Consider the following 24,215-nt stretch of genomic DNA (forward strand, 5'->3'; position numbering starts at 1 on the left):
GAGGCACCATACTGATCCCCAGACCTCCCAGGAAAAAACTTGCCCCCTCTTTTTAACTGTAATCTAAAATGTTCTATCTCCAACTTCCTCTTCTCATTATCCTGTCGCATTTTCTCCAACGCAACCTTCCCTCTCTCTCAAAATGCCTGCATAGCTTCTCCTGCTCAAACTGTAAAGCTTACACCTCCTTCTGCTGTTCAAAAGTTAAACTTGCAGACTGCACAACTGTTGGTACAGACATGGGCCCTGAGTCTGCCTCAGGCTCCGCTTTATTCAACACCACACGTTCAAACACAGATGACAAAACTGCTTTTTTAATCTCATCCTTACAACTCTTCTCTGCAACAACAATGTCATAATGATTAGCAATCTCCAACAACTGATCCTTATTACAACCATTTACGAAAAGCACTGTGGGCGCCTCAAAAAACTCTGACATTGAAGCCATCATCACAAAGATAAATATAGAAAATAATAGGTTAACTGCCAGAGTCCCACTTGGGCAACTGTCAGCCCTTTGACAGAGAACTTCCCCCTAACTGCCTTCCCAAAAGCTAGCTAAAGTTCAACCCGAGGCTTCATGTGATACTTGAGGTGGGTATTTTATTCTATTCTATATTATTCTATATTCTTTTTCTAATTCTGTGTATATATATTGACTGCTTCATGCACCTTTATAACATCCTCATATGTAACCTTTTACCTACCAGGCAATAAAACTGATTCTGATTAATGATGAGGTTTGGGGGTCAAAAAAATCAAAATTGGCTATATACAGAATGGGATGTGGAAATCAGTGAAGTCAGTGGTGTAAGTTGTGCATGAGTGAAAGGTGTGTTTGTGCTGGTGTTGTAAAGTGTCAGCATAACAACAAAGCTCTTAACAGCATAACCAAACCAACCCAACCCAAAGTGAACCGAACAGAGGTGTGCCTGTGGAGACAGGCAGAGCAGAGAGAGAGAGAGTTGGACGACACTGAAGCTTAATTAACGTCAGCAAATGTGCCAGGCAGGGGCGATTCTAGGATCAGAGCTTTTACGCAAAAAACTGAATATTTTTTTAAATCTCCATATCAATTTATAACATTTTTCTAATTGAATACTGGGCTGCTCTGGCAGCTAGATGAGAACGGGTGATATTCGGGAGAGTTGGGGTGAGCGTGTCATGTCAGAAAAAAGTTATTTAGTTAGGCATCTCATTATATCTCCTTTAATTCCATAATGTTAATGGGCTGGGGGTGGTTACAATGTGTTGGTGTTGAGTATTAAAAGTAAAGAAATGTACAGAGCAGGGCAGTGGGAGGGAGAGGGAGTGGATCATACCATGACGGGGGGGGGGGGGGGCTGTATTTTCGTTATTCAAATATTAAGTTTAAACCATATTGTGTATTATTTTGACCATGTTTAAGCTCGTCAAACACGAACTTGCGTAAAAATAACTAAAAAAAGGGGGTGCTTTGACTCATTTTAGAGGCGCTTGAGCACCCCTAAAAACGGGCTAGATACGCCCCTGGTGCCAGGTGTGCTGAGATACTTCTAATTAGGGACCTGCAAATGGGCGGGGACAGGTCAGAGACACGCCTCCACAATGTCACCACAGGGGCATCACACGGAGGTCACACAGGGTAATGAGGGAGGGGAGGTCGAGCAGAAAGGGCAGAAGGAACACAGCCTTGGGGGAGCCGGGAGTCAGAGACATGTTTCCCCAGCTTCACATGCTGCCTCCTGTCCGACAACATCCAGAACAGTTGACTTATATACATAATATTGTTATTAATAATGATAATACCTTTATTTGTATCAGTGCTTTTCAAAACAAGTCACAAAGAACTCGACAAAGTTAAGAAGAGAGTCGCTTGTCATCGTCAGATCATATATTTTTCTCCAATCACTCAACATGCAACCAGTCCTCTGCAAAACTATTACACATTCCATTAACTCCATCGCTGTGACCAACTCTTTCGCCACCAAGCTCAATTTGTACTGTCAGTTTCTTCTCATAATTTAGTTTTTTGTTAATTTCTGCATTTCCATTTTCAATCTGTTTGTTCAGTCCCTGTTCCATTGCCATTGTCCTTAAAGCCGTTCCTGTGTTCGTTGTAGCCAACAAATCTAACTTAAATAAGACTTTGACTCAGAGGAAAAACAGGGGGGAAAAAAGGTTTTCCCTCCGACTCCCTCACTCTCTCTTTCCGTGTCTGCATTTAAGCCCTAAGACCATAGCTGACAAAAATAAGGTCAACCCCACAGCAAACAGAGGAAACCCAGGCCATTTCTTTTAATAGCTCCATCACTGTCACCTTTTCTCCACCGACAATTTCAATCCACAATGTTAAATCTTTTTCATATTTAACCTCTTCCTCTCTTGTTCATCAGCCGTGTTCCGTCCAAAAACAAAGATATTTACAATTTTCCCCCAAGCAGTGTAGCACTGCAAGGGGAGACGGGCCAGGAAACTTCAACAAGAAACCACTGGCAATGTGGGGAAAAAGCACCCAATGTTTCAATGGCTGTCTCTTTGTTTGCTCCCTGCACACTCCCAAGACACCTGCTCACTGTCTCTCTCCTAACAAGATCGGGCGAAACAAAGGCCAAAACTAAAAAGGAATGGAATAAATTGAAAGGACCCTTAGGGGAAAAAATAGGTTCAAATGTATTGACAGAAGAGAGCGTGAGGTACAGGCTATACAATCCAAAACAAAATAGTGAGGTAGTCCCCTGTTATTCCAAGTCCTTTCTTCCATCACGATAGGCAGCAGCACCGTCTGCTGGTTATAGATGGGGATAAAGCTTACGGCACCTGGAATTCCCAGGCGGTCTCCCATCCAAGAACTAACTGGGCACGACCCTGCCTGGCTTCCGAGATCAGATGAGACCGGACGTATTTTTTTAATTTTTAAATTCAAACATACCTTCTTATTTACATATTTTTAGACAAAACCCTGGGTGACCAATACCCCATCCCCCTGTACAAAAACAAAAAAAATGCTGACGTAACAGAAAAAGAACATCAATAAGTGCATTGATAAATTAAAATAAATATACAAACATTCACTTTGACACAAAAGTAAAGAAAAGACAAATAAGTTATATATAAATGAAAAGAAAAAAAAAAGAACAATGAACACTCACTTTGAATTCACACTGTACAAGATATTCCTCACTAGAAATTAAAGATCACGTTTCCTTCGTCTGATGTCTGGATAATGTTTGTGTGTTGTTTTTGAAATTGTTTTCAAACTAGCCTTTGTCAATTGTGTAGATTACAGTAGAGCATCAGGAGCATTAAAATCAACATTAACAAATCAGAAATCATGTACTGTGGCAGGGTGGTGCGGTCGCCGGGCAGGTGGCACTTCAGGGAGACAAGAGAAAGTGTCAAGGTCCTGGGAGTGCACCTGGGTCAGGACCAGGGGGCTGCAAGAGAGAAAACATGGAAGGAGCTGCTCGGTAAGATCAACAGCACACTGGGTCTGTGGAAGATGAGGGGGCTGACGCTGAGAGGCAAGGTGGTCGCTGCCAACTGTACATGACAGGATGTAACACACACATAAGAGATGTTTTGACCTCAATGAGTTCATAAATGAGTGAACTATTGAAAATGTAAACCTTGAAATATGCATATTCAGGCAAATCCCTCACTGATATGGATGCTTTGGAATTTTTTTGGCTCTTTTCACAAACTCACTCCTGTGAAAGATGTGACAGCATGTAACAGACATTTAAGATGTGGTGTGATGTCAATAAGTTCGAAAATGAACTTTAACTATTTTAAAGCAAAATATCATTGATATGGATGCTAGGAAATTTTCTCAGGTGTTTTTTCACAAACTGACAGCTCTGCAAGCTGTGAGAGAATGTCACCAACATATAAGAGGTGGTTTGATGGCAATACATTCATAAATGACTGAGCTATTGAAAAAGCAAACCTTCAAATATGCATATTAATGCAAAATGCTCACTGATATGAATGGTATGGGATTTCCTTTGGCTTTTTTCACAAACTAACAGGTGTGAAAGCTGTGAGAGGTGGTTTGATGTCAATTAATGCATGAATGAGTAAGCTATTGAAAATGCAAACCTTGAAAGGGGTTGGCTGGACAACCGACGGAGGATGCGTCAATCGGCCCACCGACTGGAGACGTGTAGCAGAGGTAGGCCGGGCAGCCAACTTCAGACGAGGAGCAGGGGTCTGCCAGACCATAGACGAGGGATGTGTCTGTTTTCCCACCGACTTGAGGCAAGCAGCAGGGGTCGGCCAGACCCTCAACAGAGGATGTGTTGGCGTACCTACTGGGGATGAGGAGCAGAGTCGGCCGGGCCTCCAACTTCAGACGAGGTGCAGGGGTCGGCCAGACCACCAACGTGGAAGCTGATTGGAGGCTAGTAGGCCCGAGTCTAGCCGACGTGGAGGCCAGTTCCAAACTAGCAGGCCCAATGCTAGCCGACGTGGAGGCCGGTTGGAGTCTAACAGGCACGATGCTAGACGATATGGAGACCAGCTGGAGACTAGCAGGCCCGATGCTAGCCGACCGAGAGGCTGGCTGGATGGCACAATGGGAGAGTGGCTGGGACTCCGGGGGGGGTTCAAAAAGTCCATCAGCCAGTCAGGCAATGAACTCTTCAGCCAGGGCCTCAGGGAAACTTCCCTGCGTGCCATGTGCTGAGCAGCCTCGTGGTATTACACCCCAGTGTCTCTTTCAAATTTTCAATGGATATAAATCAAAGTACAAATCAATTCATAACATTCCAAGTCAAATACAGCACCTGCTGGGTCCATTCTCCTCAGTTGGTACTGTTAAGGTTTGAGAAGGAGCAGGACCCAAATGCAAGGTGCAAGGAAAAAATATTTTTAATTCATGGAAACAAAAAGAGACATAAGAGTCGTTAAGGTTGAACTAACAAAAAACGCTGGAGATGAAAAAGCAAACCGACCAAGGCACAGGAGACATCACAAACAGGAACAGACTGGGGGAAATCAAAGGGCAGAAATCGCAGGGCAGGAATCACAGACGAACTGACAAAGACAAAGGGAAGCGCAGAGACTAAATAGACAGAAGAAGGCACAGATATTGGGAAACAGGTGAGACACATTAGGAACAGGTGCAGACAGTCACAGAGACAGGAAAAGTAAAGAGAACAGGCAACAGACAGGGAAACCGGAAGTGCAGACACACGAGGAACCTGACTTCAAAATAAAACAGGAAACAACTAACTCCAGAAACAGTATATCTCTGTTAGAGATATACAAGGAATGCAAAAATCCACAAGAGGTAATTAAAGCATCAAGAATAGACCATGAAGACAAACAAAAAGACTTTTCCAGAATCTACATAGTTCATGGCGGCAGAACCATGACATATTAAAGCAAAATACTCACTGACATTGATGCTATGGAATAATTCATTATATTTTAATAATGTTTAATGGATCATGCTGAAAAGAAATTACGTACCCACAACCTTATTTGACCAGAAACCTCTGCCGTATAAATCTGTTGCTCTTTTACATCCAAAAACACTTCTCACTGATTTTAAGCAGCCATTGATAGATGTGACTTCCTGACATAAAAGCAGAGGTCTGCTGGGAGCACATGTCCTTTACTTTTGGCCTTTTTCAGACTTTTGGCTCTGCGCCATTCTTGAATGTTTATTTTTGTTTTCTCCATGTTTTTTGTATCCTTTAGTCCTAACTTTTCATGCACAATTCTTTACTTTTTCAAGCTAAAGCAACAGCAAATTCAAAGAGACAGCGCTCCAAGTGTGTTCAGTTCAAATTTTTTTGTTAAATTGGCTTTGACTTTGTTAAATATTTTTGAGATTTTGTGTCATCCAGCCAACAAAAATGTTCCTAATCTTTTCCAAATCAGGTATGGACAGAGCCGATTGCTTTTCTGTGGATTTCGGTCTCTTCATGTAATCGCAGACTGACTCCATGATGTTTAGGGCTCGAATGGGACCTGATTATCTGATGCATGGGTCCTGGTTCTCCTTTTCGCTGAGCATAGTTCTTACTTTGGATTTGGACTGATAAAGACACCTCCTTGACAGTGTTGCATGATGGCTAAGAATTTATTCAGTAAGAACATTCCGTAAACTTGGGAGGTACAGAGTTAATTTATTTCGGAATGTATATCATTGATAACCATTTGTCCAACCCTTTGCAAAGTCAGGTTCATTGGAGGCAGTCTTCACCTTCACTTGACATGTTCTAAGTTCTACCCAGCAATGTGAAGTGAGTAAAATCTGACTATCAGTACCATATTTGTCCGCTGACAGGAAATGATAAGTCAGTGCAAACACTTTTATTGAGCCAATGAGTTGCAACAACAATTCTGTACAAGCAAATTTCCCTTCTGTCATGACACTAATAGTGACGCACCACGAAGCTCCAGATCCAATAAATGTGTTTTCACAGGAATCTGATTCCTGCTCCAAACTGGACCCCGTCACATATCCTGCAGGGTGAGGAGAAAAGCTGTAAAATTATTTTCTGATTATTTCCAGTACATGTCAAGGAGACAAGACATAGGCCACGCTTCTTGACAGCATGCTCTTGTCACGTGCATGGGATGTTATCATACTTTATGACTACATGTTTATACAGAAAAGGCAATGGTTTGATTCACAAGACTTGCAGATCGCTATAGGGCATTAAGTATACTTTCAATCTCTTTAAAGTAAATGAAATATGTGAAATTCAATCATCTTAGCTAAAGATTGCCAACCTAACCAGCCCTACCTGTCTCCACTCTGGACTCCCATGGGAATGCAGTAATTCAGCTCCAGCCTGGCAATGTTCCCCAAACGCAGCACAATGCCAAGTCCGTATGACCAACGGATGCATTCTGCCAGTTTCTTCAAATGTGCTTGTGGCCCCTCACCTGAGGAAAAACAAAACATATAACTGAGGACAGACAGAAGACCTCAGCGAAAATGTGCATCAGAAAGTTGAGCTCTGCTTTGCCCAAACAAATTGAGTTGAACTGGATAAGACAAAAAACATATTGTCTCAATTCTACCGCATGAAATGACGTAATTAATCTCAAGATCTGTTCAATTAAACATGAACCATTAACTGTCAATACGTTGGAGTTCATTCCACCTCAAATTGCTCACCGTAGTTGAGGTTACAAAGATTTCCGGCATTGAGGAAGAAGTGTGTTCTGAAGAGGTCACCAAAGCCCCCCCTGCCTGGTCTGAAGGGTAGAGGGGTGTAGAGGTGGAGGCCTCCAGCCCAGTAGGCCTCTCCTCCCAGGTAGTCACCTGTCACACCAGTAATACCAGCACACAAGCTTTAAATTAACCTCCAATCTTCAGTCTGGTTACCAGGCAACTTAGCCAAGTCAGTATCTCACCTTCACTCTGGGGGCCCATACTGTACATACTGAATCCCCTGATGCTGGTGGGGCCACCTAGATAGAACCTAAGACACACAAAAAACATAATACAGTTATGAGCTTTATGTAAATACTAAAAGGAGTTCCATACGTTTTTCAATTCCATTTTATGACGACAGTGGGTGCTAAGATTTTACAGTGACTATGTATAGCACGATCCCAGGTGCTGAATGTCCTTAAAAGAAACTATTCAAACAGAACATGTTACAATCTAAATTTGCACTATTATATGATGTGCTATATAAACTCCGTTCAAGTATCGATCCTCCTCGTAGCATGCAGAGACTATATGTTTTCATGAAAATATTTGAACTGCGATTCATCTGTTTCAAGTGTAAAATTTTCCTCATCAAGACAAATCTCCTCCCTCATCTCAAGAATTTACTCAGAGCATCAGTGGGTCTAGTTCAGAGGTTTTTGAGGTACCTACCAAATAATAGGGGATAAGGGATTTCTTGTGCAAACACACTGTAGGTACCCAGTGTGTTTGCTCCAATTTGCACAAGAAATCCCTCTTTCTATGACTCATCATTAGTCAAAAACACGTTATATACTGTTATATACTGTACATATTTTTAGACTCAGTGTGACTAAGTGTCTTACACTTTGAGGACATCATGAAATCCATGTTTTCCATCACAAATAAAAAATGAACATAATCACTTTTTTTTTAAATGATTCCAATTGGCCAAAGAACAAAGACAAACCTTAAGCTTAAAAATTTGGCTCACGTTGTCTTCATTTCGTCTGTGGGGGGTTGCCACAGTCTCACCGTATCAAAACATATAGTCTAGCTGATAATGGCAATAGGCTGGTGCACTGTATCTGTGTACCTGTCTGCTATGCTTGTTGGTGCATCACCAATGGGCAGAAGCAAACCGCCCCACAATGAGGCAGAAAGGACCTGGTGGAGAAAGTCACAGGGATTAGTACCCGAGCACATCAAATTGTTGCTTTTTTTTAAGCATTACAAATATTTGCCTGACTAAGGATCTACAAGAACATTTTTAGACATTACCCCATTGGATACTTATTTAATTTGACATTTTCACAAAAGCCCTGGTCTATTACTGGATTTTTTTTTACCTAAAAATTTGTTTTTGCACTCATGTTTATGTCCCTTAATCTATACTTGTACTCGGACGCAGCCAAATTGTGTTAAGTGTCTTTCGATGAGATAATTTGCAGAAGTGTAAATTGTAGAAGCTCACAGAGTCCCAAAAGAGTGTTTTGTTGAGTTGGATTTCAAAGTCCTCCTTCAGGAAACTAGCGTCTCCGCCAGTGTAACCAGCAAGTTCCTGCACAACCACAACATCAGTCAAATTGTTTTCATGTGTCACTTAAATAAGCTCTGACATGACAGTGAACAACTAACCTGATGGATCTTAAACAGGCCACCTTTCCTTGGAAGGATGGAGGAATTCCTGCTGTCAATGACCATAGCATGCTGAAAGACAAAATGGCACATAAGCAATAATTAAATATCTATTAGGGTTAGTGTCTCACGAGATATTCAGTTGTTTGCCAATGTTAAACATGATTCAAATCCACCATTCACAATACCCAACACGATGTTTTTGTGATTTATTACACAGATTTTTTTTTTTAAAGTAAGTGCTGAAAACATGGTGTGATTTTTCTGGACTCCATGATATTCTCTCGAATCCTACAAAAAAAGAAAGCAATGTAAAACAGGTGACAAGTACCGAAAGTGAGGACTTGAGGGAATGGCCACTCTCCTCCCGGATGGCAAACGAGGCTGTACGAGCCAGACAGCCCAGCTCTCTCCACACTCCCTCCCACTTTAGTGTTTGGTTGGTCTTCCACACAGGGAACTTGGTAAAAAGAAACCCATTTATAGTTTCTTTGTTTGTACAGATCTCATGTAGTAAGTGAGCAGTGTTTTGCAACATAGCAGCTATAGTCAACAACAAAGAAAGAATAATGGCTCAATTAATAAAAAAGCGTCTTGTTTTTAATTGTCAAAATGTAAAAAGAAAAAGAAAAAAAAAAAAGGACACGGATAGAAACAAGTATATTTACGCTCAGTTCAGTGGAGATTCCTCGATCTGTCTCCCTCAGTGAACTCCATGGAAACTGACCTGTTACTTTGTACATGTTGAATGAGATGCTGAAAATGAAAAAAGTATATATAGAAAGAAATTCAATACACTGCAATATCTATCTGTACTTACTGCTCAGGCATTTACTGAGCCTACTCACTGATGGAGCCAAATCTTAAAGCAGGGGTCCGGTCGAATTGTCCTTCCTATCTACTATTCCTTGACCTCAGTGGAAAACGTGTAAAGGAGGATTCATAGGAACTTAGGAATGGCTGACAGCGCTGCTCAGAGAATCCGACTCAACTTTCACTATACTACGTCATTATGTGACACTGGATGTTATTGACGTAAGTCTGCCGTGGTGAAACGCAGCTCCATCAGAAGCTTCAGTGTTTTACCACCATGTGACATCAAATGTAAATGATTCATATGTAACAGTAACTTACATGATGATGTGCGTCTCTTCTGGGTCATTTTCATTATCTTCTACTTCTTCTACTACTACTACTTCGGATTGAATCGTTTACGTCTGTGCACGGCGCGTTACGTTAAATATCGTTGCCGCAAAGAATTGTGGGGTGTCTATTTCTCCTTCCTATGCATTTAGAGGATCCGAACAGCTCTCATCATGGCCGCCAGTCAAATACTTCCAAGTCACTTCAAGATTTAGGAAACTTCCTAAGAAAATTTGACAATTCGACTGTACCCCAGGAGACACCTCATCAGCCTAACGTTCAACCTCAGGCACTGTGTTAAAGAAGCAAATATGGCAAAAGAATAACCCGAGATAATACACAAACACATCATGTTTCAAAGTGTTCAGACATATAAACAAATTTATCTTATGAGGCCGCTCATATCTCACTTGCGTTCAAAGTGTCCTGGTTGGGGTTTGAAGAAGGACAGGCCATAGGACGTCTCTTTGGTGCCATATGAGAACTGGAAGGTCAGTTTCTCTGCACGACCTAATACATTAGGCAACTTCAGGCCCAGTACCTGTAATTAAAGCAGGTGAGATATGTGTCAAGTTATAATACCTTGACAAATAATATCTTAACAGAAACAAACTGTTATACTGATGCCATTCCAACACCGTGATTGGATCCAAAACAGTGCATGGCCTTTCAGAAAGTGGATGGTGACATGAACCATGGTAGCGCTCACCATGCTTCCTTCGTTGTTTCCGACCATGGTGTTGTAGCTGCCTGTCATTCGTCTCAGCTCAGTGACCTCAAAGGTCACGTCGAGGCCATTAGGAAGAGCATCTTCTCCTAAAGAGAAGAGAGAGCATAGAGGATAGAAAAATGATTTGTTAAAAAGAATCAGACGGAAATCTCATGTGGTGATACATGTAGCAGACTTCCCCTATTTCATGGTCCCACACAAAAAAATGTAATAATTACAATTTGTACATTTATTTGGAAGGTGCCTGTATGTAACCATGAGACAGTACCTCGTGAGGTGTCAATAACAACTTCCACTTTTCTGAAGATACCAAGACGCAGAAGCTTCTGTCGAGCTTCGTGAGACTTCCGCATCACCTGCGCCACAAATTGAACCATGCGTTTACGCCAGTAACTGCTATTCACAAGTACAAACTGAACAAGCATTAATAAGCACTGCCGTACACACGTGCACCTACATCGATTAGGTTTTTTGCCCGGAAAACTCCTGCAATTTCATAAGTTAACAGGTCATCCTTGGTTCTTCCGAGTCCATCTATGTGCACTTGTTGAACCACAACCTGAACAACAAGAGAGACATTAAGGGGAAATTGAGCACAGTGTGGAGACATGTCCTAGTCAAAGACTTGTGTAATTGCTGTCTGGAACAGAACAAATCTTACGTCCTTGTTTTCGAGAAATTCTTGTTTTGGCTCCGGTTCAATATCTGGAGCCTCGATGTCATCTGCTTGAACACCAAGCTCGGGCCCTCGCATGGGCAGAGGGTCCAGGCTCTGCAAAACAAAAACATCTTTTCATCTCAATCAGAACACTGTTCTATCAATCGAATCTGATTCTGCTTCGAGGAATTAAGTTGTCTCCACAACAATTAAAACCAACCAGCAGATTAGGTTTGCAACTAACGGGTAATCTTAGTAAAGATCAATCGGCTGATTATTTTCTCTGATTATTAATCAGTTGGTCAGTACAGCATCTTTATCAGGAAAAAAAGGCCACCACATTTCGAAGTCTTCACATTCCTGTCAAGAGACTTATCAATCAATTGATTATTAGTTTCAGCTCTACACAAGATCATAATGCAAGGAGAAACTATTGACAGAAAATAGGGTCATATATGATTAATTGGCTAAGACCAAAGTCCTAAAACACTTCATCTAAAAAGAATATTTATTGCTGTATCATTATATGTCCAAGATGACATCTTTAAATGTATTGTTCTAACAGCCTGTTATAAAACACAAAAGAGGGTGTTTGCTTGATAATTGGCTAAAATTAGAGATTATAAAAATTGTTTAACTTCTTAGGGGGTATTTTTGGAGTCATGTGACGTATGGAATTATGACTTCAGCTCTATATTCTTTATTATATGTTTTCATGCCAGATAACATCTCATACGTTGCAGAGGTCCGTATTTCTCAAAGTCTGGCTCCAAGCCTGTACAAGCAGCCACATTTACTCAAGTACTATACTGGAGTACAAATTCTGGGCATTTCCATTTACTGCAAATGTATTCTTCAACTCCACAACGCTGCTGGGGGAAGGTTGTACGTGGTCCTCCACTATCTTCAGTGGACTGTGCGACTTGGATTAAGACAGAATGGGACTAAAAGTCAACAACGATCAACTACTATTACAGATTAAACTCCATGACATGAATACAAAAGACTGTTTCAGTGTGAAGTCGAACCAAAGAACAGTTGCCAGGTTTAGTAGGGAACCCGTTGAGTTGTTGTCACAGAGCTGGACGCCTGAGCCTCGGTGCTGCACGTACAGAACAGTACAGAACAGTACAGTACAGTATGGGCCTTCACTCACACACTCACACACTCACACACACACTCACACACACACACACACACAGCTGACTCTCTGACTGCACCGCCTCTTACCCGGGCATGGACGTTGCCCATGCTGAGCTCCGCAGGACGCTGTCCCGGCAAACGTGGGAGAAACCTCGGCGGGGACAGAGACCACGACTGTAACCTCCAAGTCCCCGGCGGAAGGCGAAGGGCTTCCGCAAAAGGAGGCGGCCATGTCACTTCCTGGCCACGCCCCCTGCCGGTGCGCGTTCAACACGTCGACGCTGCAAAAAGAAACGCTACCACCTATAAACTAAAAGGAAAAAAGGATAACACATGCCTTGTCTTTGGCAGTCAAACAAACTGAACTTTTATTACTTATTCATATATAACTATATTGTAGGAGCATTATGTTATATTTACCAGAGCAATCATTATCCTCTTTGTATTCTTAGTCATGGCTAATGTTTTCTTACTGCTAGGCCCAGAGTCATGAGATGTGAAGAGGGAAGCCAGAGATCGTCAACAGTGTCATTTTGAGGATTAAACCAACATATGTTTTTGGTATGGAAAACATTGTTTGGTCAATATTTAAGTAAAAAGGGGATACTGAGCTAGGATACTGAGCTAGGATGTAGACTTGTAATACTTGGATGAGAATGAAATTGCCTGAAATATTATGCCAGTTTCAGACAGTTTAATAGTAATAATAAAATGTGCTTATCACGTCCAAATGTGTTTCAACGTTATAACTCTAAATAGAGAACACATCAGCTGAGTAATTCAAAATTCACATTGGTGTATATGTTGCTGTGCATCGCTGCAGTCCTTGCATCCTGTAAAAAACGAAATGAGATTTTAAAAGAAATTCATGCGGCAGTGAATTTTAAAATGCTTGTGAATATTGTCTCATTATGTAAGCTGCCCTTACGCTTCTGCTTTGAACGTCTCAAGGGATATTCTGTCTTCATTTGCACCGTCAGGACATTCATTAATGTCCTTTATGCCCATTGTTGTCAGTGCTGTGGGGAAATAAACACTTGAATGTGATCAATCTTACATCTTGTTGTAGGTCATGAAGCGATAACTGGGTGACTGAAAAAGTACCAACATGATGAATGAATAGATAGGCTACAACATATGAAACAGTGCTAGTAATATGTGGCTCTAATACAAAAAGACTTAATATATGTGAGAAATGAGTGCATGAACGTATTTATATCATTCTCTTTGGTGTCCGAAGAATTACGTAGCCAATATGAATAACAATAATGAATTTCATTATATTGAGAGTGTGTGCAGTGTCGGTACGTGGGCCCAAGAGTATATACAAAGTGTTCCAGTCCTGTGCTCACCATGCTTGTATTGAGCAAAGGTGATGTATTTTTGATTGGCGGGGTCCATCATCCCGAAGACTGCGTCCAGGTTGGAGCTGTTGAACAGATTGGGCCCTTTCTCGCCACCCTGTCGAGAAACCTGCAGCTGTTCCAGCTGCTCGATGAGAAACTCCGTGGGATTCTCTGAATGACACAATCAATCACGACACGTCATCAAAGTCAAATTATGGAATGCTTTGAGGAAACATTCAGAACAGCCACAACGGAATCAAACCTAATGTGAGCAACAACTAGGGGAAATATATTTACAATAATTAAGCAGGTGTTGAATATAATATCCACCATCACCAGATGACTATGTGTGTTCCGGTGGTGTAAGTAGTAACCTCAAACTGTCAGACACTCAACAGAAGAGGACATGTCCTCAAGTTTTTGAATTGTAGGTTGTAAACACTCAGTGGCCTGTCCGTTGGGCACATACTCAACCAATGCAGTCGAATCAACAGTTTTGAGACACATGCTATCTTAAACAGTTTCCATAGAAACACGATGTGTGAAGATGACGCCTCCTCCAACAGTGAGCTCTGACCGGGTCTGTAGAAGAAGAGCATGCCGGTCAGGTTCTCCATGAGCTCCATTATCTGGTGTCTCTTGAGATAATCCGCGGCGTCCTGTTCTCTCTGCGTCGCCATGTTTCACCGCTTCGCTTTTGTTTCATCGCGTTGCTATGATACCAGCTACGGAGCACGACGAGTCCTCGGAGACGGTCGCGGGGGGGGGGGGGGGGGGGGGGGGGGTGGCGGCATGTGTGATCACAATCAAACATTATTCGGTTTGTGATTCTGTGTTTATTTGCTGAAAAATATATAGTGCGAGTTCCTTCAGGTTATTTCCGGGTGTGGTCGCGACTCCTGTCGTGGCTGACGTCACTGTGCGAGATCGATGCAGCCGTCAAAGGCCTGGAACTGTCGTGAAGGGGAGGCTTGACAAACTTTAAACAGATTGACATTCCATCACCAGCTACCAATAGAAAAAACAATGGAAGACCAGACTCCGAAACTTAATATAATTCCAGGATTTTTTTTTTTACTGCTGTTGCTTAGTAGTTGCTATATGACAGCATGGTGTATGGAAATGTCCTTATAGCTGCAGCTACATAGTGTGCCACAAGCAATTTATTAGTTTGAATATTTCTTATAAATGCCAAATGGCGTAAGATTTTACCAGATTGTAATTTTACAAGTTTATGAATATTCCTGTATAGAATATTTTCCTAAAAATACAACAAAACCTTGAGTATGATATTTCTTATTCAAAATAAATATTGTCTGCTTGGTTAAAGCATCGACCACTTCATGACTGTAGAACATTTGCTGTGGTCATAAAGCGTTGTCTTACTCTTAAGAATATGTCATTACTCTACAAATGCAAACACATTCAAAAAGGATGAAAAGATGTATTGGTTACAAATGGAGACAACAAACAATTGTCACATCCAAGGTATCGCTCTTCATCTCAGGCAACAAAACACAAATGATGCAGTATTTCATTCAACTCTTTTATGTTCCACAGAAGATATCCATTTACTGATGTCCAAGAAATGACTCTCCGCCCAGGTGCGTTTCAGCCTCTAGCTGTTGGCAAAAACTGGAAAAAAAGTCTGCTTGATTGTGTGTCCATCACACAGAGGATGAATGTACCAACATCAGTCCACTTTTTGTTCTGCTTTAAGCTGCTGTAACGCAGCAGTGGCTTCTTCTCTGACTTTGTAGCCCAGCAGTTCCGTCTGCAGCTCCCCAGGCTTTGGTGGGACCTCTGGTATACTCTGGAAGAACAGCAAGTGCTTGTTAAAACATACTGAAAAAAGGAGAACCATTTGGTTGGGCGCAGATATATATATATATATCATTCTTTTTTTAAAATTTCCACACATAACTCGTTAACTTTTAATAATATGATGTTAAATCAACATATCAGCTACAACAAACATTTGCGGTGTTAAACACCAACAGTAAAAGTGTTTGGAACCTGTTCTGACACAGTATATGAACATTTTTATTCGAGGGATAAGCCCTTTGAGAGGAACCATCTTGTTTCCAAGGGGCCCCTGTAGTGCCAGATGAATGAAAGCAGACTGGTTCAACTGTATACACATTACAGCAGAACCCTTTCCTTCTTTTAAGTGTGGTGGCTGTCAAATGGCAATATGAGGAATGTAGGAAAATACAAAATTGAATTTCAAGTGGACGAATTACATTAGACAGCTGGGTTTTTATATCTGATCGCAAGGATGCAACACTACAGATGACGAATGCTTCTGCTATATCAACGAACAAACTGTCTTTCCTGTAATAACAGGAGCAGTACCCAGTGACAGTTGTATATACAACACTAGTGCAGTATTTCTTCGTTGTGTCCAAACTTTTCAAAAATGTGGTACAGACTTGTTTATTGATGTAGTCTACAGATCATCTACAGAAAGACAGACAGGACAATGTGGGGGGTCAGGTTTATTTGTCTCTCACCAAATCCGGTAGGTAGTACTGGTGGACGACCTGTGCTCCTGCAAACATGGCCAGTACACTGGCTCCCAACATCCTCAGGTACCGAGACCAAGACACACCAGCTGGCATCTTCACACACTTCCTCCACCTGGAAACAGGAAGAGAGCTTTCTGCAGCTGCCAGAGAGAAGCATCTGATCTTGCTCTGTTTCCCTTTTCAATTGGTTGCTAAGTCAAAAAATTACTTTCTTGGTAAACAAACAAAAAAGTTTGCTAACATAGTTTTTTTTTTTTTAAATGGCTCATTGCTCTTCATAAGGACCATGCATCATAAAGCAGGACACTGAACTCAGAGATCCTGTATAAACGGCTACCATGAGTATGAGTTTATTAAATAACTGTAACCCAGTTAATCAAATATAGATGAATATACTGGATATAACCGTGACAGGGAGGCTGCTGTCGAAGTGTTAGCCCTAATGTAACAGCCACCAGGGATACAGGTTTGGAAAACAGACCATAGTGAAAAAGCAACAGACATTAACTGACATGAAGTGACGCTGGAAAGACATTACCTTGTTTATTTCACCGACATTTAAACAAATCGTGGCAAAGTCGTGCTGGTTTTCACCTCCTCGCCTTGAGCAGAAGTGTCAAGCAGGTCATGCTGTTTTAGCTAACACGGAGATGTCATAACAGAGTCGAGAGCTCTCACTCTGAGTTTATCCACGGATATCACAAACGTTAGGTTTCCGTTTCCGGTGTGTGCGTTTGTGGGCTCCGGTTTTTGTGAATTCATCGGTTGGAGTAGATTATAATCACATTTTATTTTAAGCTTCAGTGGGAAAATATTATGCAACATTGAGGCTACGTATAATATTAATATTTTAAAAATATATATGTATTGTTATTGAACAGCTAAATTCGCTTGCTGCATAGCATATGCCACATGCATAGCTTGTATACCAGGTAAAGGGTTGGCAGTAAAAACAAGTAAACCTCACTACAAATATTAGATTTTCTCCATATGTGTGTGTATTTTGAAGGCATCCTGTTGTTGTTGTTGTTGTTGTTGTTGTTGTTGTATTTTACTGTGGAGTGGTCTGCTTTACAAAAAGACCATCTTTGGCTGCTGCGCTTTTACTACGGTGTACATCCGTGTCGGTGTTTTCATATATACGATCTCTGCCGCCATCTAGTGCCAGCGGTAGCTTGTGCAGTCTGCAAACAATACCTTGGGCATTTGTTCCTTTGTTCCCATTTGTATTTCATAATGTTGAAACTAAAAGGAAACCAACACCGTTTTACCTAATAATCATAGATTGTTGGCTGCAACAGCTAAATTGATTGACGTGACGGATGCTACGCCTCCTCACCGCCAGGTGGCGGTAGGGGTCACTCAACCCCAGAGAGAGGAAACATCGAGCGTTTAAATGGTCTTTGTTTTGGGAGGACTCCCAACCCCCGTCTGCCCGTTTGAAAGCATCAAAGATCAAAATGTATGACAGGTACGTTAGTTCGATCCTTTGCCTTCGTGTCTCGTCCATGTGTCGGTCTCCCGCGGGCTCCGCACAGCTGTAGGAGCGCGTGGTGTCGTTCGCCCCGACGGTCGTGGCGCCCTCCGCCTCGCCGGGCTTCTTTGTGCCGGGGTGCTGTTGACGTGCCGTGAGCTCCACTCCGCTCGTGCTCTCAATGTGTGCGATACATGTTCATTCATTCAGACCAGTCCACCGTTGAGATGGAGGAAAACCAGTTCACGTCCCTGACGGTGCCCACGGATTATTTTCAGCAGTGGTGAGTTGGGTGGTGAAGGCGCCAGGTCTCATGCATGACATGGATGGAGAGTTGAGATGACGAGATCATACTGACACGCGCACACGCACGCACGCACGCACACACACACACACACACACACACACACACACACACACACACACACGCACGGTATATGTGGTGCTTGTATCAAGTGATAGTACAATGATCACAGTACTAAGAATGTCCTTGTAAATAGAAGGAGGGTCTTCATTGGAGGGCAGATGTCTTACGTACACTGGGTGTGCAACAATAAATATAGTTATTCCCAGGTTATTTCACAACGTGATATTGCACCATGAATATTAAAGCTACAGTAATTCGTCAGTGAAAGACAATTGATAAGTACTTCTTTTTTTAATATTGACTTATTTTGTTTAAGGCTCCTTTTCGAGCAGAGAAGCCAAAAGTCGACTGCCTTAAACTCATCAAATATGAGGATTTACTAATTGAAAGGCAACGTATAAGTTGTCATGTGTGTCTTTCACTATTTCTTAGACATGTAACAGTCCGAGTAAAGGATTATTGGAGGAAAGAAGAAGCTGATTTATCATAACTGTTCCTGGTTTGCGAGATTTAAATGGGACGTAACATTATGCCATCACTTGCTACAGGCCCTATGGACACACTCAGTCTATTAGCAGACAGTAGTATGGATACAGACATTAGATAAACTCTTCAGGTGTTTGACCTCTGAGTTGACTTCACCTCAGTCACAGTGAAAATGATGAAGTCCTCTCCATTGTTTGCACGTCTTCATTCCATTCTGCACAAATTTTACTGGAGTGAAGAATCAGTGTCGCGTTTTAAAAGAGCTTTTAAAACTAATAGTCCAGAACAGATCAAATCTCCTCCGTAAAGGTTCAATGAATGCAATGCAGAAAAAACAAACATGTTTACATCAGCGCATGTATGTTTGTAAGTGTTATGTCTCTATGTTTTCCTCACTCACTTCTTCTTCATGCACTGCATTAAACACCAGACGTATTTTGGCTTTTCTTGCTGTGTCCGGGTTCCCCTCTATCCCGTCTCTCTTTAACCTTCCTCCTCATCCTCTCCTCTGATGCACCCTCCTCTTCTCTAGGTACCAGTCGAGCCAGCAGCATCCCGAGGTGCACCATGTGATGACGTATCAAAACATGGGCCACCACGCAGAAGGTCTCAGAGACGAGCCGGTCATGACTGAGCTGTCTGTCCACCGGGAGCCACCTCTACACCAGGAACCTTTTCACCAGAACTACCCCGCAGCCCCGAATCACTACCAGGAGCCGGCGTACCCGCAGAACGTCCGGGAGCAGCAGCAACATGTCGCAGTCCAGCATCACTCTCAGCATCAACATGCAATACAGCAGCAGGGGCCGAGAGTCCAGCAGCAGCCTCAGCCTGCCGGGCCACCGCAAGGTACTGAAGATGTTATTGATCAAAGTCATTTTACACACGTTTTCTCTCCCATGCTGCTTTACTCGTGAGAGTTATGGTTGGGGCTGGCAAACTAGCTGACATTAAATAAACACTGCCAGCTGCAGTAGCCTACACTATTAAACTTAAAGGGGCAGTAAGCGATTTTTAATCCAATACAGTTTGTGCAAAATATTTCGTCATGGTCCGCCCGCTGTCAGTTCTGTGTGTGCGCGCCGAAAAAATGTTGGTGCCAATGGTACCACACAACACTGTGTGTGCAGTCTGTAAACATCACTCCCCCACACCTTAAGACACGTGCTAGCGGATGACACTACGACTCAGGGTTAGCGCCTCAGTCCCCAATACCCGAGATTGTGCGTTCGAAGGGCGGTCATTGCATTAAAATCATCAACAACAACAAAGAGAGTGACAAGATTTCTCCAAAATCGCTGACTGCCCCTTTAATGGTGTGCAAATTTTACAGCAGGGAAAGAAAAGAAAAAAAAGTAATTAAATGTCAATAGAAATTCTCATACTGGCTTCTGCCATAAAGGGTTTGTACCTCAACACTTTTCCCCTCTCTGTCCCAGCGGTGACGCCCGTGAAGAAAAAGCGAGGCCGGCCTCCAAAACAGCAGGCGGAGGACGGCGAGGCGCAGGAGGACGATGAGGTCGAGGCTGCCAAGAAGGCGAAGAGGATCCTCAACCGCTTCAACGGCATGTCAGTGGCTGAGGTTATGGCCAAAACCCTGCCAGACGTTATTACCTTCAATCTTGACATTTTGATAGTGAGTTATTTACCGGGGGCCTTCTACGAATCTACATGTGTATTTGAATATGTAGTTGGTTGATGCTGTTTGCGACAATTATTCAAGGAAAACTGCCGAATTTGAAATGGCTTTACGCACAATGTGTCTTTGGTGTAACATTTCAGTCACATAAAACTGTAGTTCGAGGTCTGTTGCCGTGGTAACCCCTTCATGTTTCTCCTCAGATTGGAATTAACCCAGGACTATTGTCAGCCTACAAAGGACACCATTACCCAAACCCAGGGAACCATTTCTGTATGTTGAAAATTCAATTTCATCACTGACTACATGCCAGTATTCACTTGTAACTGCTTCTACCCTGTTGGACTCGGTGGTGGGTCCATCACTACCAAAGCTGGTGACGGAGTTCAGATTTTGTTCAAACTCGTGATTTCAAATGCAAGCGGAGATCCCAGCGCTCCCAGAGACTCAACGTAATGATGCAATGCAGTTGAACCTTGTCACGTTCAATCCGATATATATCGGTGCAGCCATAAAAATGGTGTCTTGGGTTTGAATATTTCACCGTGTGAATCAGTGAAGTGGCTTCATATATCACTGGAACAAGCAGACAACACAATACGCAGTATTTATGATGCTGTGCAAAAATGTTTTAGTTTAAAATGTTCAAACTTTTTAAAGGGCAGCATCAACATTCTGAGTGCCAATAGGAAACTTGTGAATGCCAAATTATATATTTTTTCCAGACTTTTTCTCAGAATGAGACATTTGCTCGATAGCCAAATCAATTTCCAATTCCTCTATTCTGCACAGGGAAATGTCTGTTCCTCTCCGGTCTAACTGACCAGCAGCTCAACTACATGCACGACGAGAGCCTGCCGGAGAAATACAACATCGGCTTCACCAACATGGTGGAGAGGACCACACCTGGCAGCAAGGACCTCTCCAGGTGAGGAAAAAAAAACTGTCATTGTAATGTATGATATATTAAAATCTATGGTTTAGGTGCAACTCAAGTCTGAATTCTAATATCAACAGCGAGGAGCCTCTCGGTGAATGTCACCCAGTAAAATTCAGTGTGTACCTTGAAAAAAACTTATAAAAGCATTTTCTACCTTTGTGTTTTTGTTACAGTAAGGAGATTCGTGAAGGAGGTCGACAATTACTTGACAAGCTGAAGAAATATAAGCCGTTAATAGCAGCTTTTAATGGCAAAGGTAGAGTTCCTGAAAAACTGAAACGACTTGACTTGTGTCCATTTCTGCTGGAAGGGTTTACATGACGTTGTCATAAAAACATTGGATCAGTTTGACAGAGATATGTCATATATATATACTTTTTTTTTGCAGGTATTTATGAAATCTTTTGCAAAGAAACCTTTGGTGTGAAGGCAAAGAATCTGGAGTTTGGTCTGCAGCCCTACAAAATCCCAGAAACGGAAACGGTATGAAGCAACTGTACTTGAATTATTCTTCAAATATACTCAGCAATTCAAACAACCATCCTCATCGCATATTTCCGTTCACCTACTGTAGGTGTGCTACTTGATGCCCTCATCAAGCCCTCGCTGTGCCCAGTTTCCCCGAGCACAGGATAAGGTGCATTTCTACATCAAGCTGAAGGATCTGAGAGACCAGATGAAAGGCTTGCTACCTAGTCACGAGGTCCTGGAGACTGAATACTCCTTCAATCTTCAGCTAGCTAAAGGTAAACACTTGGTACAATTCTCTTGTTAACTGTTTGGCTGAAACATAAAGTGTTGGATTTATTTTGTGGCCGGTATCCCTACTTTTCAGATTTTCTGAAACATATGCATATATATATATATTTGACATTTCTACATATTTATACCTGAATTAAAATATGTCTGATGCATTTGTTCTGCAGAGGATGCTAAGAGGATTGCAATCAAAGAAGAGCAGGTGGATCCGGAGTATGAGAGCTGTAGTGGGCTGCGTGGCGACGCGAGGCAAAGCAGCAACGTCTCCAACTAAAAGAGAGGAGAGGAGGAGAGGAGGAAAAACAGGCCTGCCTACCGTAGCACACAGGTAGAGCAGCTAATATACTGTATGGTTCCAATTGAAAGTATATGGACAAAAGTGATTCTGGTGCCTTGAATATGACCTAACAAAATTGCTCCTAACCAGTGCAACTGATTACAATAGCTGCAAGAAATATTCAGATATTTAACTTAAAGGGTCAGTCAGCGATTTTGGGCAAAGATTGTTTGTTGTTAATTTTTTTGACTGCACTGGTTGGGGCTCGATCCCTTGGGTATGGGAGACGGACGTACTAATCACGAGGCCTAAAACTTTGGCTTGTCGCTAGCACGTCTCTAGGGAGGATGTTAACAAACTGCTGATTTTATTCATTTTATTTGCTTTTGAGTAAATTCAGGTAATTTACTGGACAACGATGCCTTGTATTTTAGTCATGATTTGTTTATTTAATCTTAATCAGCAAAGAAAGTACAGCTGTCACAGCACAGCAAAATGTAATAAAATAGCATTTAACAAAGATACTTGAGTACAAATACCTCAGAATTTTACTTCAGTAAATGTATCTTATAATCATGCCATTCTTTGAAAAATGGTTTGCAGCTAATTACATAATACACACAACACTGCCACATCCTTTAAAATTATATTCTTTTTGGCTGTTTTGTTGAATTGAAATGATTTGCTGAACTATTACCATTGTTTTTGATATTGGCTTTGGGAAGCAGCGCAATTCATGTTTAACATATCTTACAGAAATACTTCAGCTGGAGATGTTTGCTCATCAGATACCTGCTGTATTGGTTACAAGATGCATCAGTGAGAAGAAGAACAAGAACAAGAACAAGAAAGAAAAAAACCCTCTGATGACACCACAACGGAAGAGGAGTCACACTGTTCCTGAGGCACTGCAATGTGACGCACAAGAAAGCGCCGGCAACGGTTACATTTTCTAAATTCCAAGAAAACTGTGCATGTTTTTGGTGTTTTTTTAAAATCACTATTTATTGCATTTTTAAGGTATGTGTGTCCAGTGACTTATTTTTGTATTTTGAAAGAATGACATTTTATGATTTATCAGCTGTATAAATAGGTAATTGTACTCTCGAATTTCTAATCTCTTATTACAGAGTTATTAAATTTCTTCTAAAGCTGCCATGTTTATTGTCTTATGGTCCAAAGAAGTTCACGTGAATCTGCAACAGAAGAAACACTGTCTTATCAAAATGTTTTTTTCTGCCCTGTAGCCTCGTGTTCTGTACACTGCTGCATGGGGAAATACAACAGCAACATTCCAATAACACATGATTTTTTAACAAAATATGTTAATTAATCATTTCCTTGTGCATTTGTAAAGAAATCAACCTCCAAATTATTGTTATCTCAACCAAAGCACACACTCAGGCCATGCACTTTACAAAAGCAATGAATGACCCCCCATAGAAATCTAGTTTCCCTTTGACTAATATAACCAACCTTCGTCTAATAGGAGAATTTATATTATCATCTACAGGTAATTAACCTGGCATTTAATAATTGTCCGTTCTTTTTTTTCTTTCTAGAATATCACAATGAATCATTTGACGTACAGAAAACAAAGATGTAATTGTTCTTTTTAGACAAGTTATGGCTTTCTTGGTATAATAAATATATGAACAGACTCTATTGATGATTTTACAAATCATTCTATTTCATTACAACAATATCTACAGACTGAATCTCATGTTGAAGGAAAGATTTACTGTTTTTGAAACCAGGCTATAGAGTTAAGTATGTTGTTCAGATTTAATGAGATGTGATACCACATTAATTGTAGAAGTCTCGCTTGCTCTGTGCTTATACAGTCTTATGTGGAAACACTTAATAAGCCCTTTAGAGACATTTGTAAATAATAAGCAATACAGTAGTCATATTTTTCACCACAAACATTTGTCAACATGACAAATGTACAA

At 41.5% G+C, this 24,215-nt stretch overlaps 4 protein-coding genes across 8 annotated transcripts; 1 reads left to right on the plus strand and 3 right to left on the minus strand.

The window, feature by feature from the left end:
- Nucleotides 1-6,288: 6,288 nt before the first annotated feature.
- Nucleotides 6,289-12,705, minus strand: samm50 (SAMM50 sorting and assembly machinery component). Of its 2 annotated transcripts, none has more exons than XM_035642536.2 (15): nucleotides 12,535-12,705; nucleotides 11,308-11,418; nucleotides 11,104-11,205; nucleotides 10,915-11,002; nucleotides 10,626-10,732; nucleotides 10,327-10,457; nucleotides 9,442-9,529; nucleotides 9,105-9,233; nucleotides 8,774-8,845; nucleotides 8,610-8,696; nucleotides 8,232-8,302; nucleotides 7,357-7,424; nucleotides 7,118-7,264; nucleotides 6,741-6,882; nucleotides 6,289-6,456 (listed from the first exon to the last, which is right to left on the minus strand). In XM_035642536.2, exons 1-15 carry the CDS (start codon nucleotides 12,553-12,555, stop codon nucleotides 6,411-6,413), a joined length of 1,410 nt encoding a protein of 469 aa, XP_035498429.1. In that variant the 5' UTR covers nucleotides 12,556-12,705; the 3' UTR covers nucleotides 6,289-6,410. The 2 variants fall into 2 exon arrangements, with proteins under 2 accessions (XP_035498429.1, XP_035498428.1); XM_035642535.2 differs by having other exon boundaries at nucleotides 7,118-7,273.
- Nucleotides 12,706-12,785: 80 nt separating this feature from the next.
- si:dkey-42p14.3 (EF-hand calcium-binding domain-containing protein 10) lies at nucleotides 12,786-14,533 on the minus strand. The gene is made up of 4 exons (XM_035642540.2): nucleotides 14,371-14,533; nucleotides 13,800-13,964; nucleotides 13,376-13,466; nucleotides 12,786-13,280 (listed from the first exon to the last, which is right to left on the minus strand). The coding sequence occupies exons 1-4, from the start codon at nucleotides 14,471-14,473 to the stop codon at nucleotides 13,235-13,237; spliced, it is 405 nt and encodes a 134-aa protein (XP_035498433.1). The 5' UTR covers nucleotides 14,474-14,533; the 3' UTR covers nucleotides 12,786-13,234.
- A 792-nt stretch (nucleotides 14,534-15,325) lies between these two features.
- c7h12orf73 (chromosome 7 C12orf73 homolog) lies at nucleotides 15,326-17,942 on the minus strand. 2 transcript variants are annotated; one of them, XM_035642541.2, is made up of 3 exons: nucleotides 17,815-17,942; nucleotides 16,307-16,433; nucleotides 15,326-15,606 (listed from the first exon to the last, which is right to left on the minus strand). In XM_035642541.2, exons 1-3 carry the CDS (start codon nucleotides 17,829-17,831, stop codon nucleotides 15,487-15,489), a joined length of 264 nt encoding a protein of 87 aa, XP_035498434.1. In that variant the 5' UTR covers nucleotides 17,832-17,942; the 3' UTR covers nucleotides 15,326-15,486. The 2 variants fall into 2 exon arrangements, with proteins under 2 accessions (XP_035498434.1, XP_035498436.1); XM_035642543.2 differs by lacking the exon at nucleotides 17,815-17,942 and adding an exon at nucleotides 16,860-17,016.
- On the plus strand, nucleotides 17,115-23,542 carry tdg.2 (thymine DNA glycosylase, tandem duplicate 2). 3 transcript variants are annotated; one of them, XM_035642538.2, is made up of 10 exons: nucleotides 17,115-17,792; nucleotides 19,181-19,497; nucleotides 20,088-20,284; nucleotides 20,491-20,560; nucleotides 21,080-21,215; nucleotides 21,401-21,483; nucleotides 21,616-21,710; nucleotides 21,802-21,973; nucleotides 22,154-22,314; nucleotides 23,020-23,542. In XM_035642538.2, the coding sequence occupies exons 1-9, from the start codon at nucleotides 17,782-17,784 to the stop codon at nucleotides 22,258-22,260; spliced, it is 1,188 nt and encodes a 395-aa protein (XP_035498431.1). In that variant the 5' UTR covers nucleotides 17,115-17,781; the 3' UTR covers nucleotides 22,261-22,314; nucleotides 23,020-23,542. The 3 variants fall into 3 exon arrangements, with proteins under 3 accessions (XP_035498431.1, XP_035498432.1, XP_035498430.1); XM_035642539.2 differs by having other exon boundaries at nucleotides 17,116-17,783; XM_035642537.2 differs by lacking the exon at nucleotides 17,115-17,792 and adding an exon at nucleotides 17,942-18,078.
- Nucleotides 23,543-24,215: the final 673 nt, after the last annotated feature.

The sequence above is a fragment of the Scophthalmus maximus genome, chromosome 7, assembly GCF_022379125.1.
Source record: "Scophthalmus maximus strain ysfricsl-2021 chromosome 7, ASM2237912v1, whole genome shotgun sequence".
NCBI lineage: Eukaryota > Metazoa > Chordata > Actinopteri > Pleuronectiformes > Scophthalmidae > Scophthalmus > Scophthalmus maximus.

What these genes read in the sequence shown, in the direction of transcription:
- si:dkey-42p14.3 (XM_035642540.2), bottom strand. Translation starts at nt 14,473, where the DNA reads ATGGCGACGCAGAGAGAACAGGACGCCGCGGATTATCTCAAGAGACAC. An exon ending in CTTTGCTCAATACAAGCATG is followed by an intron (nt 13,467 to 13,799) that starts GTGAGCACAGGA and finishes ATTTCCCCACAG; the next exon opens with CACTGACAACAATGGGCATA. An exon ending in GAGACGTTCAAAGCAGAAGC is followed by an intron (nt 13,281 to 13,375) that starts GTAAGGGCAGCT and finishes CGTTTTTTACAG; the next exon opens with GATGCAAGGACTGCAGCGAT.
- tdg.2 (XM_035642537.2), top strand. Translation starts at nt 17,990, where the DNA reads ATGTTCATTCATTCAGACCAGTCCACCGTTGAGATGGAGGAAAACCAG. An exon ending in GCCTGCCGGGCCACCGCAAG is followed by an intron (nt 19,498 to 20,087) that starts GTACTGAAGATG and finishes TCTCTGTCCCAG; the next exon opens with CGGTGACGCCCGTGAAGAAA. An exon ending in CAATCTTCAGCTAGCTAAAG is followed by an intron (nt 21,974 to 22,153) that starts GTAAACACTTGG and finishes TTTGTTCTGCAG; the next exon opens with AGGATGCTAAGAGGATTGCA.
- samm50 (XM_035642535.2), bottom strand. Translation starts at nt 12,555, where the DNA reads ATGGGCAACGTCCATGCCCGG. An exon ending in GGGCAAAAAACCTAATCGAT is followed by an intron (nt 11,003 to 11,103) that starts GTAGGTGCACGT and finishes TTTGTGGCGCAG; the next exon opens with GTGATGCGGAAGTCTCACGA. An exon ending in CCAACAAGCATAGCAGACAG is followed by an intron (nt 7,425 to 8,231) that starts GTACACAGATAC and finishes TGTGTGTCTTAG; the next exon opens with GTTCTATCTAGGTGGCCCCA.
- c7h12orf73 (XM_035642541.2), bottom strand. An exon ending in AGTACTACCTACCGGATTTG is followed by an intron (nt 15,607 to 16,306) that starts GTGAGAGACAAA and finishes CTGTTCTTCCAG; the next exon opens with AGTATACCAGAGGTCCCACC.